Below are 18,484 nucleotides of genomic sequence, written 5' to 3' on the forward strand. Positions count from 1 at the left end.
TTACTGGCAGGCATCCTTGTACAGTACACAAGCTTCACGTCCGTACATGACAACCCTGGCCACCCAGCTGTAATACAGTGTGGTCTGTGCTCTAAGAGAGGACTGGGCAGAGCACTGTGGGGGCTCATTCTGCCTGGGTCGGGTTGGGGAAGGGCTCACAAAGGATGCAGGGGAGTTTACCTGGGGGAAGAACATTAGAGATCTTTCAAAATCTCCAATCTCAAAATCTTTCAAATACTTCATTTTATTTAATCCTTCCGACAACCCTGAAGAGGGTATCCTTTGGCTTCACTTTACGAATGAGAACAACCAGGCTCAGGAGATCTTTCTCAGTGAAAGGCAAAGGCAGAGGCAGAAGCAGGAGCCAGGTCTGCCTGACTCCAGCCCCTGAGCACTCTGCCTTCCTGAGAGCTTCCCTCCCGGAGAGCCCCCTCCTCAGTCCTGGTCTCCAGGGCAGCCGTGCTCACACGAATCCAGGCTCTGGCGGGCTGCTGCGGCTAGAACGTGAATGCAGACACCCCGACAGGAACAAGCAATCGACTGTTGGAGTTCACGTGGGAGACGCCACAGACCCGCAGCTGGACAGAAGCATCTCACTGGCCCAGCAAAGCCCTCGCTCCACCCTGAGCCTGAGCAGGGCATGTGGCAGGCAGGCTGCGTGTGCATGAGCTGATGCATGCTCAAACCCGTGGCCTGGTCTTTGGTGGCACCGCTGGGCTCCAAGTCACGGGGCTCACCTCCACGGCCCCTCCTCCCATGAATCCTGACTGTCCCTACTCCCCCGTTTAGCTCAGCTCTGTCCCCCACCCTCTAGGAGATCTGCTTTCTGGGTCCACTCCGAACAGCAGATTTCTTCACCCCTAAAAGTGCTACAGCTGCTCCCTGCAATCAGGCTAACCTCTGGGCAAAGGCAGGCTTCCATCAAGAGGCAATGAGCACACCTCCAAAGTCTGGACGCCCACATTAGAGAGCTCACTTGGCACTTGGCACCTGGCTTCCCCCATCACCGGTGCCTTTGAATTCTAGAAGCCTGGGGAACCTCACACAGATCAATTCATTCTTGTCTCTCCGTGGGTGACAAGGAAAGGGGTGACTATCTCCACCTCACCAACAGGGGAACCAAGAGGAAAATTCTAGCCTCGTATTCATCCTGCTAGTTCATCCAGCTTCTATCCATGTCCCATCCACCCATGGCGGGATGCTTCCTGCTGAACTCCACTGAACTCCACTCCCACCCCGCCACAGTGGCCCCCATAACAGCACAGTCAGTAACCCCTACTGAGGAGGAAGTCCCTACTCCGAGACCCTGGCCCACTGGGCAGGGTCCACAGGCCTCCCGTCTTTAGCTCCTCCAACAACCCAGGACATCAGCCAGCAGGTCTGAAGAGCTCTGGCCTTCACCCATATGCCCAATGCTCCCAACATCCACTCCCCAGCTCCCCTCCTTCCCACCTCCTCCCAGCCCTCCCTCTCAGCAGAACTGACCCCACCCCCAGCACCACGGGCGGGCACAGATCAACTTGAGTCAATCAACACACCCCATTGACCCAATCTAGGCCAAGGGGAGGGAGGAAATCCCAAGCTTTGTGTGGGAACTACCACAGAGGAGACTGGCCAGCTCAGTCTGGACCTGCCAGGGCTTCTTTGGGTTCGTGCTGACACCGCAGAAGGTAGAAGGGAGACAAAGAGAAACCGTGTCCTCAGGGAGGTTCTTTCACCTTCTGAAGGCTGGACTTTTTCAACGCTGCAAGCCAACAGATCCCTCTAATTGCCTAAAAAGGTCTAGAAGACCTTAGAGAAAGCCATAATCCCCCGAACAGGCCCCTCCCAGCAGTGAAGGCCTCAGAGTGCTCACCAGGTTGACAAAGTCCTGGTAGCAGATCTGCCCATCGGCATGGCTGTCGGCGAGGGCCAGGAGCACCTCCCTTTTATGCGGGTCCAGCTTGGAGCTGTGGCTCTCCAGGAGGCTCCGGAACTTGCCGGTGCTGATGTAGCCTGTGTTGCCAGGGTCAAACTGAGGAAGAAGCACACACAGCCGCAGAGTCAGTGGGGCCCTGCAGGTGCCCCGTCTCCATCACCACTCAGCGGCTCCTGTCCCCAGCCCTTCTGCCAACAGAGGACCGGGCCGCGTCTGGGATGTTTCCAAGGCTCCCATGGGAAACATCCAAATAGGGCATGGACAACCCCTTAAAGTCCTAGAAGGCCCTGGAGCCCTCTGAGATCGCCCAATCCAACCATCTCGTGCATAGATAGGGAAACTGAGGCTCAGAGAGGGTAAGCTTCCTCCTGTCCACCCCTAATCCTAACCCTGGACAAGAGAAGAACAGGAAGGAAAAAGACAATGAGGGGAGGAAGATGAGGAACTTCCGGGGCGTGGACCAGAGGGACTCCAGTGGGGGATGCTGAGGTCCTGGGGCCCCAGGGAGCAGGGGTCCAGCCTTGCAAATCCGGCCACACCTGAATGCTGGCACTTTTCACACCCGAACTCACTTACCCCCATAGCCATGCACACGGGCCTGGGTGGGGCTCCCCAGAGACACCGTGCAGCTTTGCACAACTGCATTCCTCAGCCTGGGGTGGGGGGGACCTTGCCACCCTCGTCTCCCGGGGAGACTCCGACTCACCGTGCCCAGTAACTCTGTGCAGTCTCAGGACTCCCCAGGACACTGGCTGCTCTGGCTGGCCCCTGCACATCGGACAGACCTCTGGCCACCAGCCTGCCCGGCCGTCTAATCTCCTACCTGGGCCTCCTCACTGGGCTGCCGGGTCATGGGCACCAGTGGCGCTGCGTACCCCAGGGTTTAGCAGGAGCCTGGCATGCCTGGCACTCAGTAAACATTTCTTGGGCAGATACATAGTGGGTATTCAGACGAAAAGAAGGGTACTGATCTTCCAGGGAAAGTATCTCCGTTCAGGTAGAAAAGGATCTCATTCGTCTCTCCCAGAGAAGCCCCCAGCCTTTCTGTGCCTCTTCTGCCACCCCTCCTTCCTCACAGGGCCTCCCCAGGGTCCCCCCCACCCAGCACACTCCCTGCTAGAGAATGACGAGAACCGTCTCCGGCCGATGTTGGCAGCTGTCCTCTTCCCCAAGTGCCTCCCCGCAGGGCGTTGCTGGGCCTACAGACGCTGCAGTGGGCGGCTGAGATCATAAAAGGCAAACAGACGCTGTGATGTCCTTGTGTGCAGGACAGGGGAGCCCAGACGGCCAAGCCCACGTGTCCGCCCTTTTCTAGAGAAGGTCAACGGAGACTAATTTCGGAAGGCTGATTCGGTGTGCAGTACCTCTGAGACAACCCAAGAGAAATAGCCAAGAGTCACAAGTCTTGGGCTATTCAAATTCTTCCCAGAGCTCAACGAGGGAAAACAGCCCGAAAGACGCTTATTTAAAAATCTGCATGTGGGGGCGCCTTAACCTTAACCTTAACAGCGGTTAAGCGTCTGCCTTCGGCTCAGGGCGTGATCCCAGCGTTATGGGATCGAGCCCCGCATCAGGCTCCTCCGCTATGAGCCTGCTTCTTCCTCTCCCACTCCCCCTGCTTGTATTCCCTCTCTCGCTGGCTGTCTCTCTCTCTGTCGAATAAATAAATAAAGTCTTAAAAAAAAAAATCTGCATGTGGGGGCGCCTGGGTGGCACAGCGGTTAAGCATCTGCCCCCCTGCTTGTGTTCCCTCTCTCGCTGGCTGTCTCTATCTCTGTCTAATAAATAAACAAACAAAAAAATCTTTAAAAAAAAAAATCTGCATGTGTCCCCACCCTCCATTCCAAATACCAGGTTCCAGGGATGACACCCATTTGGTTCACACCACTGAGTATTTCAGGAAACTCAGCAACTCCCTGAGCCTTAAAGATTTTTAAGGATAAAAATTTGCTGACTGTTTTCATGGGGCCAAACACCTTTCTAAGCACTTTAGGTCTGTAATTTCTTTGACTGCCCGACAACAACTTCGTGAAGCAGGTCCTATTATGAGCCCCATATTACAGATGAGGAAATCGAGGCACAGGCAAAGGAGTACTGAGAGGTTCGGTGGCGTGCCTGGCAAGCAGCATTCTGCACCCGGAGGCTTAGCGCTGGTGGCCGCTGACCTTCATCCTCCAGGGACTGCTCTGGAGCAAAAGTGCAGGGCCCAGGAGGTGAGAGGAGGGAGAGAAGGGGGCCGGACGGGTCTCAAGGGCCCACCCTATGCAGATTTTGAAAGCGGGAAAGAGCCGCACCTGGCAACAGTTCTGAGCCCTCGTTGCTCAGATAGGAAAGTGAGACCTGGACGGGGAGTGGCCATGACAGCCAGTGAGGGTCTCCTTCTGGTGCCTGGGACCCCCTGCATCCCCACAGGCCGACACAGGCCACCTGACTCACCGGCCTGGCCTCACGTGGCCCCTTGTGCTAGGTGGGCTGAGGGTGGGGGTGGAGAGTCCTAGGAAAATCCACTCACCCCCAGTGCCACCCCCTGACACGGTCTGGGGGAGGAAGCCCAATGGCCTCTCATTCAAGAGCAGGGACGCCAATCCCCTCCCAGGGGCTGCCCGGGAGGCTTGGGAGGGCAGCGGGGTGGAGGACTGGGATCAGGCAGGGGCCCCTCTCCCTTGTTCCAGCTCCAGACAAAGAACCACCTGCTCCCCTGCTCTCCCTCCGCCTCCAGGGCTCCCTGCTGTTGTCCTAGTGACAGGGGCTGCCCTGTGGCTCCAGAAGCCCCCCACCCCCTGCCAGTCCTGCCCCCCCCACATTATAGGCTCCAGACTACAGAGAATGAGCTGGAAACAGGCCGAGTCTCCCTTCTCTGCCAAAACTCTACCTTTCGTGCCAGGGCCAGACAAGCCAGACAATGGGGGTCATCGCTACCCTAATAATGAGGCCTCGGGGATGACGGAGGGGCCTAGTGGGGAGGGAGACGCAGGGAAGGGGCCAGCTCCGCACAGGACGCCTTCTCCCCCCCCCCACCACCCGGGAAGATGACAGGCAGAGAGAGGGAGACAAAGGGAGAAAGAATCAGAGAGAGGGGACAGAGCTAGGTCCCATCGCCCCGGAAGAAAGCTGAGGGCTTCTGAAGGAGGCTACACGGAGCATGGCAAAATCCCACCCTCGTCTCAGCCACTAACTAGTTTGTCTAATTTCGAGTAAACATCTCCAGCCATAATTGCCTCATCTATCAAGCGCGCCTCCCGTCCCCGCAGGTTGTGGGGCTTAGAGCAAACGCAGGGCAGCCGCTCTCCAGGGCCGAGGGCGACTGGAGGGCGACTCAGTGTCCCGTTCTTCTTGCCTCATTCAAAGCAAAGCAGGGGGCACCCCTGTCACAGGGGCTTGGCTGGCCCTCCTGGGCACCCCTCCTGCCTTTGGGACTCCTTCGAAGCCAGGTATGGGGGATAAGATCCGTGGTTTGGAGCTTTTGGGAAAAGAAACCCTACAAATGCAATTTTCCTCATTAATGATGTGCTGAAGGCCCCAGAGCTCCCCCCTGCCACGTGCCCCATGCCCTGGATTCATCCAGTTTTAGCAGTGGGTCGCTCTCAGGACGCGGTCTGGGCTGGGCGGGCTCCAGGCAGCCTGACGAGGGCCGGGGCGTGTGTGTGGGGGGGTGTTGGGGGCAGTGGGCTGTGAAAGGGCCGCAGGCAGGGGCCCAGCGGGGAGCCAGGAGTCAGGAGCCTCCTCGCAGCTGCCTCCTGAATGGGGCCCAGCACTGCGGAGGGAGGGGGCAGGCCAAGGCCACATTCAGCCAGCGGAGGATGCCGGCAGCAGGGGGAGGGGAGAGGCTCAGAGTGAGGGCTGACCCTCCCTCGGCTCCCGCCCACCTGCCTCCACCATGAAAAGAGCTGCCAGAGGTTCCTCAGGGACGTTTAATCCCAGCACCACCCAGCCCGCTGGCCCCTTAATCCTCCAGGTCGCCCGTTTTCCCCAGCCCGGGGCCCCACACAAGCCGTGCCACGCACCGCGTCTCGCGACTCAGACCCCTTCCCGGTGCACTCCTGACCTGGACTGGGGAAAGAACCCACCACATTCCCTCAGCCCTCCTAGGGCTGCTTCCCCTCTTTGGGGCAAGGAGTAGGGGGAGGTTTTCAGAAGGGACCCTGCCCCCAGGGGCTGCACCATCATTGGCAGATCATTAACCACGCTGCCTCAGTTTCTCTTCCAATCACATGGTAGGAATTCTCCCTTCTCAGGGTGATGTAAGGGGGTCCATCCCCATCCCTGCACACATAAGCACACCATATACAAATGGAGGTCAGGGAAAGAGATCCACAACCTGGGGGCACCTGGGGGGCTCAGTTGGCTAAGCGTCTGCCTTCGGCTCAGGTCATGATCCCAGGGTCCTGGGATCGAGTCCTGTGTCGGGCTCCCTGCTCAGCAGGGAGCCTGTGTCTCCCTCTCCCTCTGCCGCTCCCCCTGTTTGTGCACACACACTCTCTCTCAAATAAAAATGTTTTTTAAAAAGAAAAAGAAAGAAATCCACAACCCAAACGGCCCATGGGGGGAGCCAATCTTCTCTCCAGTCAAAGGGCTGATGGGACATTTGGGACCAGGATGAGGCAACTCACATCGGGGGTGAGCTCTGTGCTGTCAGAGGGACCCAGTGTCGGTGGCGAAAGGGGCCGCAGGCCAGGGAATCGGAATTCATGGTCTAGGAGAGCTGGCAGGCATCTCTATGGGTCTCAAACTCCTCCGCAGAGTTTTAGGGGCTCTGAGGCCCCGAGAGGGTGGGAGGGGGTTGCTGAGCAGACCCCGCTCTGGAGTTGTTTCACATACTGGCCTTCTGCACAGCACTCGGTGGGACGACATGCTAGAAACTACAGCCAGGAGCTGGTGCAGACCGATTCACATCCAGGCAGAGGGGTGCAGGGCCTGCCCTCTCCTATCATTAGGACCATATGGCTCAAAACGGTTTGAGAGACCCCAGTCCAATCTGGTCCTTTGTTCATTTAACAAATATTTACTGAAGATTGGCCATGTGCCAGACATCGCACCCCTCATTTTCTGGACAGGGAAACAGGTGCAGAGAGCAAAAGAAACTAGCCCAAGGTTACAGAGTGAGTTAGTGGTCAAGATGGGAACAGTTCTGGGTTCCTCCATGGGAATCTGCCCCAGTCTTGCCCTTCCTTGTCTTTCTTTGTCCCATATTGTATATGAAATATGGCCCCTGGCTCAGAGTTTCCCCATGTGTGTTTTGAGGAACACCAGGCCCAAGATGGTGTCTAAAATAAGGGTTCCAAGGTCCCATAAATTTGGGAAACCCTTCTGGAAGGGCTGGATGCATAAAACCATACTAAGGGCTCTGCAAGTTCTCACAGTGAAGAGACGTGTCTGATTTTGTTCAGCCCGGCATTTCCCAAACTTATTGGACCTTTGAGCACCATACTTTCCACAGCAACACGCCATAGAACACTCTTTGGGAAAAATGCGTGAGTCCATAGAGTCATTATTCTTCCTTTTGCAGAACGCAGCCCCTCTGTCCATGGTTCCAAACCAGCCTTTCACCTCCATTTTCTGAGTGGCAAAGGCCCTCAAGTCTGCCGACACTTTGTCTAGAGGCTTCCCGAAGTTAGAAGTCTGCCAGACCCAGGCCGCAGCCCAAGGGTTGAGGGGGATGCTGCCCGGGAGAGACTGAAGAATCAGGGACTGGCCTGAGGGAAGGCTGGGCTGAGCTCTCAGAGAACAGCCCTGCGGGAGCCGGGATCTGCCTGCTCAGCACCCGGGACAGCGGCGCCACATTTCCCACCCCCCTCCCCCCCGCATCTCCCGCCGCTGCCGCTGGCCAGGGAGCCAGGCCAAGTTCAGAGTTTACCCAGCAGCAGTGAAGCATAAGAAAAAGAAGAAAGGAACACACTTATTTTACATCTATTATGTATGTGCGAATTGGACAAAGTGCATTTCCAGGACAACTGCATGTCTGGTCCCTGTTCCCAGAACTCGAATTCCCTTCCTGCTCCCAGGACGACCCTCTCCCTCTTCCTGATGTAGAGAGGCCCAGGATTTCTGAAGGGTGTGGGTACCTTCAAGGACCCGAAGGCAGTACCTGGAGTGCCATCGTGGTGGAGACCTCTCCAGTCCGGAAGGTCAGACCTGGGATCTAAGGAAGGCTCCCATCCCTGGCCCCAGTGTCCAATCTCTGCCCTCCAACAGAAGGAGCCCTGGGAAGTGATCACATGGCATGCATGCGGGGGGCAGGGCAAAGTGCAGGGAGCTGCCCCTCCCCACTTTGGGGACAGTGACCAAGCCTCATCTGCTGGGTCCTTGCATCATTACAGAGATGAACAGAGATGAATTAACGAGGCTACCCGGGGTAAGCCACAGGCTCAGCAGAGTTGTCCCCACCCAAAAGCCACAGCCCCCCAGGGAACCCTGGCCCATTACGGATATTTACTGCCCCATAAATTAGGTCCAGGCCTGCAGCTGCTGAGGTCAGGAGGTGAGGTTATGGGAGTACCAGCTTTCTCTTCCAGTTCTCCTTCCTTGCAAATCAGGATGCTAATTCTCCCCATAGACAAAACCGCCTCACGCCAGTCCCCTGACTTCTCCCCCTGACTCTGAAATACTGATTTTTCACAAATACCTTATTACTTTTTTTCTCACACCAATCCTAGAGTGAGTGTGATTAGTCCCATTTAACAGACATGGAAACTGAGGTACACAGAGATAAACCGCTTGCCCAGAGGCCCTCCCAGTGAGTGGAAGGGGGCACCATCTGGCTTGCTCTAGCTGGGGCTGGAGTGGATTCTCAGACCTCAAGTCTCCCTGGGAAGAAGAGAGACCAGTTCCTGAAAACCAGGTTCCGACCCTCCTGTCCTTGGGTCTCCCTACAGGGAGGCCCAAGGGACCCTTGTGCTCCCCTGGGATTTGGCCAGGCCAGGCCTCTGACAGCTGGAAAAGCTTCTATGATTCTAGGATTCCCAGCTGTATTATTTCTGTTCTTCCAGTTGCCGTGGGACGGGCCTGGGGGGAGGCAGCTTGTCCCTCTCAAGAGGTTTCTCCCAGAAGCCCCAAGATGGTCTCCCGAGCATCCCTCCTGCCCATAAGTCAAACAGCTGAGGTTGGCAGTCCGGTTAGGGAGCTAGAACACTCTTCCCTCTGCAGAGAAGTGGGCATCCTGGCCTGAATCCAGGCTGAGTCGCTGGATAATGGGCATGTTTCCAGAAACCACCCAACTCTCTCAACACCTGGGCTGGAGGGAAAGAGCTCCCAGACTACCCACCCCAGTGCAGGAAGCTGGGGTTAGGAGGGCAATGAGGGGTGGGGCTGGCTCTTTCCTCCGAGCTTTGTCTCTTTCCACCCTAAGAGCCTCTTGGAAGACCCTCTTCTTCTTTTTTCAGAGCCCCCCAAAGAAGGCCTTGGAGACTCTGAGAGGGCAGCTGGGGGCTGTGACTCAGAGGCAGGTCCCTTGGGTCCCCAGGAGCAGACATACTGCCCGCGCTGACTCATCCAGGCACAACCATCACAGCCGCCTGGGGACTAAAGCTGAGTCATAGCCACAAGGGCAGGCGTCCAGGCCCAGGGGGGGAGTCACAGGAGGGAGGGGTGGGACTAGGTGTGAGCAGGGGGCAGGCGGTTGACACCTGACCCATCCCTCCCTTCAGCCTAAACCCATTTCCTCCTGCTGCTTCTCTTGGAAGCCACCAAAGGGTCCCTTGTTCCCAGAAATGAGAGGGCTGAGAGATTCAGGGAGGAGGGGAGTGGGAGCCGGGCAGGTAGGATAAACAGTCACCAAACACTTTCACCTCCTGGGGCCCTTCACCCTGTTTCAGAAGCCACTGGAAGCCGTGTGGACAAACACATACAGCGCCTTCTGCAGAGAGCCCTCATTTGCTTTGTGTCTCTGGGCAAGCCCCACCCCGCCCCCTTGGGCCTCAGTTTCCTCCTCTGTAAAGAGGGGATAGCACCCCTCACCTCACAGGGCTACTGAAAGGTCAAAATGAGATGAGGACCTCTGTGCATGCAGTAGGCACTCAATAGTTGCTCTCTCAAAGAAATATTTACGAACTCAAACCTGTAACTTGCTTCAGAAAAGCTGGTGGGAGGGGCGCCTGGGTGGTTCAGTCGGTTAAGCGTCTGCCTTCCACTCAGGTCATGGTCCTGGAGTCCGGGGATCAGGATCGAGCCCCGCATCAGGCTCCCTGCTCAGCAGAGATGTCTGTTTCTCCCTTTCCCTCTGCTCCCCCTCATGCTCTCTCTTTCTCTCTCTCTCAAATAAATAAATAAAATCTTAAAAAAAAAAAAAAAGAAAGAAAGGAAAGCTGGTGGGACAGAGGTGCTGGCTACCCCGAGTTGCTCACAGCTCAAGATACACACAGACTCATTTCCGGAACACAGAAGCGTGCCCTATTCTCACGGGAGGCCACCGGGAACTGCCAAATGGGACACCAGGCAGAGGAGGCTGGCTCTGGGCTCTGGTCGCCTGATGGCCGGACCCTTCACCCTCAGCGGTGCAGGCATCCAGCCAGTGAGCAGAGGGGACCCTTGGGTGCCACCCCCATCCCAGGCAGCCTTTGTGCCAAAACTTCCCTTCTTTCCCTGCGGAAAGTTCAGGAGGCACGTGGAAGAAGCCAGCTCGATAGGGTAGAAGGAGCCCCAGACCGGGGATCTGGACGCTATAATTCGCCACCGATAACTATTACGTGTCAGAGCTTCTTTTAAGAACAGCATCCATTTTCTGAAGTTCCAGTAACAAGACATGAGGGCCTCGCTACGTACTGTGTCAAGTACCACACACAGGCCACCTCCCGGGTGGTAGTCTAGGCAGCTCACAGGTGAGACCGCAGAGGCTTGGAGAGCTCACCTGGCCTGCCCGTGGCCACACAGCTGGGAGCAGAACTGGGACCTGAGCCAGACGTGTGTCCTCCCCGCCGCCCTAGTCACTCAGGACGCCAAGGAAGCCAATGGAAGGCTGCAAGGGCTGGTGGCGGGAACACAGGTCAGAGGGCAGCAGAACCGGGCTCTAGTCCCAGCTCCGACACGACTGCACCACGTGATCTCAGAAGGCCCCTGACCTCCGCTTCCCCATTTGCCAAATGAGCAGACTGGACAAGATGCTTCCACCAACCTTCTCCTAACCTAGGGGCCTCGAGGCGGGAGCAGCCCCAGAGGGGCCGGCGTGAGCGAGGCAGCCCCACAGTCAGGGCCTGCGTGGGGAGAAGACATTTGAACCCAAGACAACACATGCGGGCCTGCAGTCTGATGTGTCGTCTGCTTGGACACGTGCCTCTCACGCGGCAGGCGGCCTACAATCTCCATCCCTCAGCCCCACCGCTCAACTGCCATCAAATGTAGTTCTGTGAGTGGTCAGGGATGAAAGGGTTAATTCAGCAGGCCTGCCAAGGTCCGAGGGGGAGGGGCGGGGGCAGGATAGGAAAGCTGGCTTTGTGGTGGAGGGACATCCACAGCCTCAAGGGCCCTGGAGGCCACCTGATAAGGGTTGGAGGTGGCAAAGCCTGAGCAAGGGCTCCAGTCAAACTCAGTGCCTCGTTCTGCTGGCTAATCAATGTGTTCCAGGGGCGCCATCAATGCCCCTGCCTCTGGGGCAGATGTTTTCTCTGCGGCTCCTCACTAATCCATTCAGTGGCCCTGTCTGAACCTCTTTTCAGCTCCCAGAATTTAATCCAGCTTGTGGGAGAACTGCAGATGAGGTGGGCTTCAGGGTCAGGCCAAGGGAAGACCGCAGGCTGGAGAGATGGGGGCCAAGCAGGGGAGACACTTGGGGAAAGGCAGCAGGAAAATCCTCCGGGCTCAGAAGTGGCTCCCCTTCCAGGAAAGGCAAGGAGCCGGTTTAAAGAGGCTGCTGCTTTCCTTCCCCGTGGGGGCCTGGATCTCAGAAGCAGCCTTGTGCGTCTTGCAGCAAACTCATTCCCAGTTAAGAGGCAGTTGTCGAATGGCCACTGGGTATCATACATTGGAAAGAGTCTCCTCTTCCATTTAATTCCCACCATTGTCCCTGGAGTTCAAGATCACTGTCCTTGTTTTACAAATGAGGAAATCGAGGCTCAGAGAGCTAACACCACTTGGCATCTGCGACAAAGGCAGTAGGGCTTGAAGCCAGGTCTACCGGACTCCAAAGCCAGGGTTCTGTACCCAGCAGGCCGTCTCAGTTGCTCTGCGTGCTGCTTGTAACACATTTATAATTTCAGTGGTGGGACAATCAAAACTTGTCTGCTCTCCTTCTGGAAGATCAGCAAAGCTGGGGCTCTTATGGGGGCCTGAGACATGCATGCTCCCAGGGGAAGGGGGGGAAAAAAAACCAAATTACTTCTAATCCTTCCTTTTCCTTCGCACTTATCTGAGCTCAAAAGCAACTGTGCTTTGCTGACGTAACAGAACTCTGCTCCCGACACTGTTGCTCATTTAACATTTGCAGATCTTGACGGCATTTGAAGGGTGAACCTGGAAATGGCTTTCCCACCCTGGAAGCCCTTTACGGGTTAAGTGCACTCTGGTCCAGTATCTGCCACTGACCCGCTCCTTGACCTTGGATCCCCGGCGGCACCTCCCTGGAGTTCGGGAAGTGACTGAGACTGCCGAAGAATAACCTGAAAAAGAGGATCCCATGGACCCACATAAAGCAAGGGCTGAAGGCCACGTGACCTGCGCAAAATTACAAACAGCAGCGCGACAGATGAGACATAAAGAATAAACCCACACACATAAAAATTTACCAAGGGATACAATTTTCCAAACACATTAAAGGAAGTGTTTCTTAGTAAGTGCTGGGATAACTGGATAGGAACAAGGTCAGAGGGGCGCCTGGGTGGCACAGCGGTTGGGCGTCTGCCTTCGGCTCAGGGCGTGGTCCCGGCGTTGTGGGATCGAGCCCCACATCAGGCTCCTCTGCTGTGAGCCTGCATCTTCCTCTCCCACTCCCCCTGCTTGTGTTCCCTCTCTCGCTGACTGTCTCTATCTCTGTGAAATAAATGAATAAAATCTTTAAAAAAAAAAAAAAAAGAAACAAGGTCAGGATGGAGTAAAGGGTTAGGTGATTTCTTTGGTCACAGAAACTGTAGTAGGAAATAGAAGTGCATATTTATAAGATCTGAAGAGGGACGAAGACTGGGGCGCCTGCTGGCTCCGTCGGAACAGCGTGCGACTCTTGGTCTCAGGGCTGTGACTTTGAGCCCCACGTGCGGCGTAGAAATTGCTTAAGTAAATATATAAATAAACTTAAAAAAAAATAAAGGGGGATGAAGACTGTCTCAGGTCCAAAGCAATAGAAGGAATCATGAAGGAAAAGCTCAACAGATTCATGTATAGAAAAATAAGACATTTTGTACCACGATAGTACGCTAGGACGACAGATTCTTATTTAGGTAACTCTAAAATCTAATATTTAGGAAAAACGTTTCGATCTCAAGCACATGAAAAGATAATTCCCGCAAGCAGAAGTGGAAATAGGAAACAAAACGTATGATGGACAGTCTCGGGGTTGAATGATGACCTCCAGGTTTCCTGCCTGCTATAATTCCCGGGACCCACAGGGAAGAAGTCAGGGGTGGGGTAAGGAGGGCTGGCATGCTACTCCCCTGCTTGAGAAGACCAGCCAAATTCCCAGAATATGGGGAAAGGGGGACAGGTAAACCTCCAAGGGACTGGGGTCACCTGTTTTCTTCACTTCCAACTCCCACAAAAGGCATCCTGACCATTTAGTTGACGGGTGACCATACAGGACCAAAGGGCCAAGGTCATGGCTTCTAGTTCTTGGGGTTTAATTAGCTTCATGTTGGGTCAAAGCCACTCCATGTGCTGAAGAACCAGACAGCACAGAGGGAACTGGTGCGACGCCAGATATCCTGAAAACCTGGGGGAGAAGTCCCAGCAGGTCCCAGTTCGAAACTGGGTGTTCACTGGTGTTCCCTTGACGGAGGAAAGAAAGGAGGACCAACTGGGGCCAGCTTCTCAACCCATCGACCTCTGGAGGGTGAACACATCAGTTCGTAGGGACTCTGACAGGTGTCATGAACCCCACCCCACTGATCAGTTTGACTGGTCAGGGCTGTCTATTTTGGATAAGATGGTTGGGGGGCTGCCTCAACCCCCAGTCAAATGTTCCTTCCTAAATGCACCAAGGTCCCCAATCCTCAAGTCCTACCGTTAAGCAGGCCCACAGGAAGAGGCAAGGGGAAAACCCTTCCAAATTCCAAATAACCTCACGTTCTGAAGTTGTACACCCCTTCGTGAAGCTTCATGGCTACTCTCCAGTTAGCGCCACTGGGGAATGGTCCAGGGGCAGCTTCACGATGTAGGGGCGAGGAACACCGAGGGACTGGATCTCTGCCAGAGGGCAAGCACTGCTCAGGAGCAGCGCTCCTTAAACACAAATCACCCACGGGAGGGAAGGCGACAGAAATGCAGTGCTGCTGATGCTTTTTTTTTTTTTTTTTTTTTTTAAGATTTATTATTTAAGAAGGAGAGGGACAAGCAGATTCCTTACTGAGCACAGAACCAGATGTGGGACTCGATCTCATGACCCCGAGATCATGACCTCAGCCGAAACCAAGAGTCAGATGCTTAACCAACGGTGCCCCCCCCAGGCGCCCCCAGAAATGGGCTTCTAATGCCATGTGATGGATGGGGACTAGACATAAGGGAGAACTTACTGTGAGAGAAAATGGTTTGCCCAGGGTTCTCTGGGAGTTTCTTTCCTAGAATTAATTTTGTCTGTCTGGCACGGTTTCCGGGTGGGCCTTCCCAGAAGCAGGGGGATGCTCCCGCGACACGAGGGACCTCCCTCCAGTGGGAGAAAATGGATTTCAAGGACCACCCGCCAATATGAGTTGCTACACAGTCTCTCTGCTCTCTGCACACTGTCTCCTCTCTCTGCTCCAGATTCTTCCTACTAAAAGTTTTCCTCCGTTCACCCAAATAGTTCCTTTTAAAATGTAAACATACACAGAAAATTAATCAAATGAGAAAGACAGACACAGAGGGAAAAAGAATGATACACTTTGTTCTAGGTTCTGATTCTAAATCTGGCAGGAGGTGTGAAGGGCTGGCAGCTTGCTGGTCGTGGTATCGGTGGCAGCAGGCGGCCCCTCCTGCCTCAGGGCGGCAGGCCAGCAGCTGCTGTGCTCCCAAGAACTGGAGGGAGAGTGGGTGGCGAGTGGGAGCAGAGGGAGCGATGCACTACCCCGCTGGGACGCTAGGATGGGAGCCGAGGCTGCTCCCCAAACCAGAGCCAGGCCTCATGCTAATGTGGGTGACACCAGCAAGTGTCCCCCCCCCCCATGATTTTCCAGCTGTAATTCCAGGTCTCAGTCCCATTTGGTGGGTTCCTCAAATTGAACTGGTCTGTCACCAAAGCTGTCATTTTTGCCAACACCCCACCCCCACCCTGATTTTCCCTTTTTCCTTCCAGGTTCAGAATCCCAAAGTTATCTGTGCATTTCGCTCATCTACTCGGGTCCAGTGAGATCTTCCAATTCCCCCATTGCCACAGCCCTTTTTCCCTTTCCGTTCTGGGCATCCTCCACATCCATTCACCGTGGCAGGTCCCTGTCTACTCTCTCTCATGCCTGCCATCCACCTTACCTGCGTCCCACCAGCACACAGGACCTTTCCAAAGCTTTGCTTGAATCCCTGCTGAAAATACTTTCAAAGGCTTTCCCTGCCCACAACAGGATGAGGTCTAGTCCAAGCTACTTTGTCAGCTTTATCTCCTTGTTCAACCCAACAGGTTCCCTCTGCCCCAACCAGACTGGGCTCTTAAAGTTGCACAAACTTACAGCATAATCCTGCCTACTGCAGGGCACAGCGCTCACTAGTCCCCCTGCACTGGGACATCCCTTGCCTCTTCTCCTCTGTACTGGGGAATGAAGAGGGAAAGGGAAATACACAAAAGCTCTCAACACCGTACTAAGTAACGAAGACACTGTTTCCTTGCCAAAGGTCAAACGTCCATCAACAGATTCCAAAGTTCCCAACTCCATTCCCCACACCTAGACGCTAGGCGTTGCAAACAATCACATACTATTTCCCATAACTCTCTCATCCCTGCCGCAAAGTTAGAGTCAGCTTTCAAAAGAGCCCATACTGTGAGTCACCCTCCAAGGACAGCTGAGAGTTGACTTCAGTAGTGGCCATGGATCTTTGAAGGTGGAGGTAAAAAAGGAGAGGGGATATTAACCTAAGCCCTTCCCCCACCTCTCCAGTCCGAACTGCAACCCCCCCAACCCCTGAACCCCGCACATAGGGAATGTCCCAGGCTTTCGATACCTATTGTGTAATTTCTACATGGTCTAAACCCAGCTCTGGTGAGGCAGAGTTGGGAGGAGGAGGGAGCGAAGGATCTCTCAGGGGAGCCCACCGCCCGCTCCTGAAACCTGGAGAGCAGTGGAGAGCCCTGTCGATCAGTCTCAGAGATGCACTAAGCCACGCCCCCACCACACGTCACCATCTCAGGAGTGCAGAGCTAGGGAAGCCCACGCAAGCAGGGAGACTGATTGTGGGGAGGGCTGGAAGGAAGTGGGGGGATTTAACTGCTCACATACCTGATCAAACAGGACCTTCCAGTGCTGGTAGAGGGGGAGGCCATGCAGAAGAGGAGAAAGAGGAGAGAGAGAAAGAAACACACACTTATCACCAAGGACTCTCTAGCCCCCTGATATTCCTGACACAGCCTCCCAGCTGCTGCCCAGAGTCAGGAACCCGCCACCAGACACCAGGGGAAACCTGGGAAGAGCTCCCCAAATGAGTCTGCACTAGGCAGAGAGAGGGAACTCGGGTTGGGGAGGGGGTATGTCCCTCTCTTGGAGACAGGTGGGAGGAGGGATAAGCAGAACAAGGGTGATTCTCAGCAATTACTCAATAAAGGCATCCAACTCTATCCAAGGGCCTCTGATAACTTCTGCCTAAAGCTCGTGTCCCTGTCTACTTCCACACCTGGGGACGCACCCTGCTGCAACAGTCGCCACCTGCTCACGGCCAGAGAGCCCTGGTCAGAAGAACGCAGCCCTGAATAAACACTAATCTTTGCCTGCAGTTTGGGAGGAGGGGTCTCCGGAATGCGCCGAAATCTGAACAGTCTCTCCAAGGCTGAGTCTAAGTGCTGAGTACACGAGCCTGGTGCGTACAGGGCTGCGGGGTCGGAAGCAGGTGAGATGTCTAAAGGGGTCCTGGCTTCACTCCATCTCCCTACCCTGAGAGTGGGCTAGGGCAGGGCAGAGTGTCTCTCCAGTTTTTCACCTCTATTTGCAGGTTAACCTCAGGAGGGAGTAGCTTAAGAAATCCCAGTTCCCAGGACTCCCCAGTGCCCGCTCCGCCGATGGCTCCCCCGGCCAGTGGGAAGGAGACTCCAGCAGCAGATGGCAGGGAAGCCCTCTGGGGCAGCCCCTCCCCATCCTCGCCCGGGGGGCCGTCGCTGGCACCGACTCGGTCTGGGACTCCTGGGCTCTTCTGGAAGCGACACCGCTCCCAGCACTCCGCCTCTCCCTCCTCCGGCCGGGTTCAGGGACCCGGGCCGGCTTGAATTTCAATCAGTGTCGCGACAGGGCAGGTGCCGGGAGGGAGCTAATCCGGAAGCGAAGAAGGGGGTCGCCAGGCCGGTCGGCGCTGCCGGGTTCCGGGGACTCTGCGGCGCCCGCTCCTTCCCCGGGCTCAGAGAGCCCGCAGGTCGCGAGTGGGAGGGGAGGGGGAGTCACTGCTGTGACGCCGCCGCCTCTGCGGGAAAACGCCGTGTCCCGGGCACTGCACCAGCCGCGGGGAGGGGGCTCCCGCGGCCGACCGGTCCCCAGCGCAGCGGCGGGGCTGCGTCCCGCAGGGAAGCCGCGGAGCCCGAGCGGGGGGTGGCGCGCGCGCGTTTGGGGGAGACCGGTCCCTCCGCCCCCTCCCGCCCGCGGGGACCCGGCCAATCCGGGGTGCTCCCGCGTCACCTTGAAACCTCTAAGTTGCCCCGCGGGGGCAGCTCCCCTTTAATGCCCCCCAGAAAGTTTGCCCGGGCGGGGGAGGGGGCACTCACGTCCTCAGGCGCCGCCGGCCGCTCCTCGGCCTCGGGTTCCAGCTCCTCGATGCGCTCCGCCTCGGCGCAGGCTGCCACTGCGGGGCCCGGGCTGGGGTGCTCGCCCATGCCGCCGCGGGGTCCAGGGCCGGCGGGCGGCTGCGGGGCTCGTCCCGGGGCGCCGGGCTAACTTTGCGCCGCGCCGGCCGCGCAGCTCCAGGGGCTCTGTGCGCGCCGCGCCGCCTCCGCGCCAGCCCCGCCGCCCGCGCCCGCCCCCATGGCCCCGGCCCCCGCGCCGCCGCCTCGCAGCCACGGGACGCCCGGCCCCCCGCCGCCAAACTTCTCGGCGCTCGCGGCCCCGCCGGCCTCTGCCTGCGCCCCGACCCCCACGCCCGGCTGCGAGGCGAGGGCGCCCTTGGGCCGGCCCCGGCCCCGCGGCTCCCCGCGCTCCCTTCCCGCTTCCCGCGGCCCCCGCTCTGCGCCGGAGTCTCCTCCTCCCCGCGGACTCCTCGGGGGCGGCGCGCGGGCGGGGGCGGGGCTGCTCCCGGGGACAGCGGTCCCCCGCCCCCGGGCGCCACCGCCAG

At 56.8% G+C, this 18,484-nt stretch overlaps 1 protein-coding gene across 4 annotated transcripts in view; it reads right to left on the reverse strand.

Moving 5' to 3' along the window:
• RHBDL3 (rhomboid like 3) overlaps positions 1 to 18,112 on the reverse strand; it is a 57,848-nt gene extending 39,736 nt beyond the window's left edge. The window contains exons 1-3 of one of the 4 annotated variants that reach the window (XR_005837478.1): positions 17,922 to 18,089; positions 16,456 to 16,479; positions 1,856 to 2,014 (exon numbers count right to left, since the gene is read on the reverse strand). Coding sequence is in view for 3 of the 4 variants with exons in the window: in XM_040641009.1 (XP_040496943.1) it covers positions 1,856 to 2,014; positions 16,456 to 16,479; positions 17,922 to 18,029 (291 nt within the window). In the remaining variant the exon portion in view is untranslated. Of the gene's footprint in view, positions 1 to 1,855; positions 2,015 to 16,455; positions 16,480 to 17,921 lie in introns of all 4 variants that reach the window. The other 3 variants (XM_040641009.1, XM_040641007.1, XM_040641008.1) reach the window with 3 other exon arrangements.
• Between the last annotated feature and the right edge of the window lie 372 nt (positions 18,113 to 18,484).

The sequence above is a fragment of the Ursus maritimus genome, unplaced genomic scaffold (genome assembly GCF_017311325.1).
Source record: "Ursus maritimus isolate PB19 unplaced genomic scaffold, ASM1731132v1 scaffold_24, whole genome shotgun sequence".
Classification (NCBI taxonomy): Eukaryota; Metazoa; Chordata; class Mammalia; order Carnivora; family Ursidae; genus Ursus; species Ursus maritimus.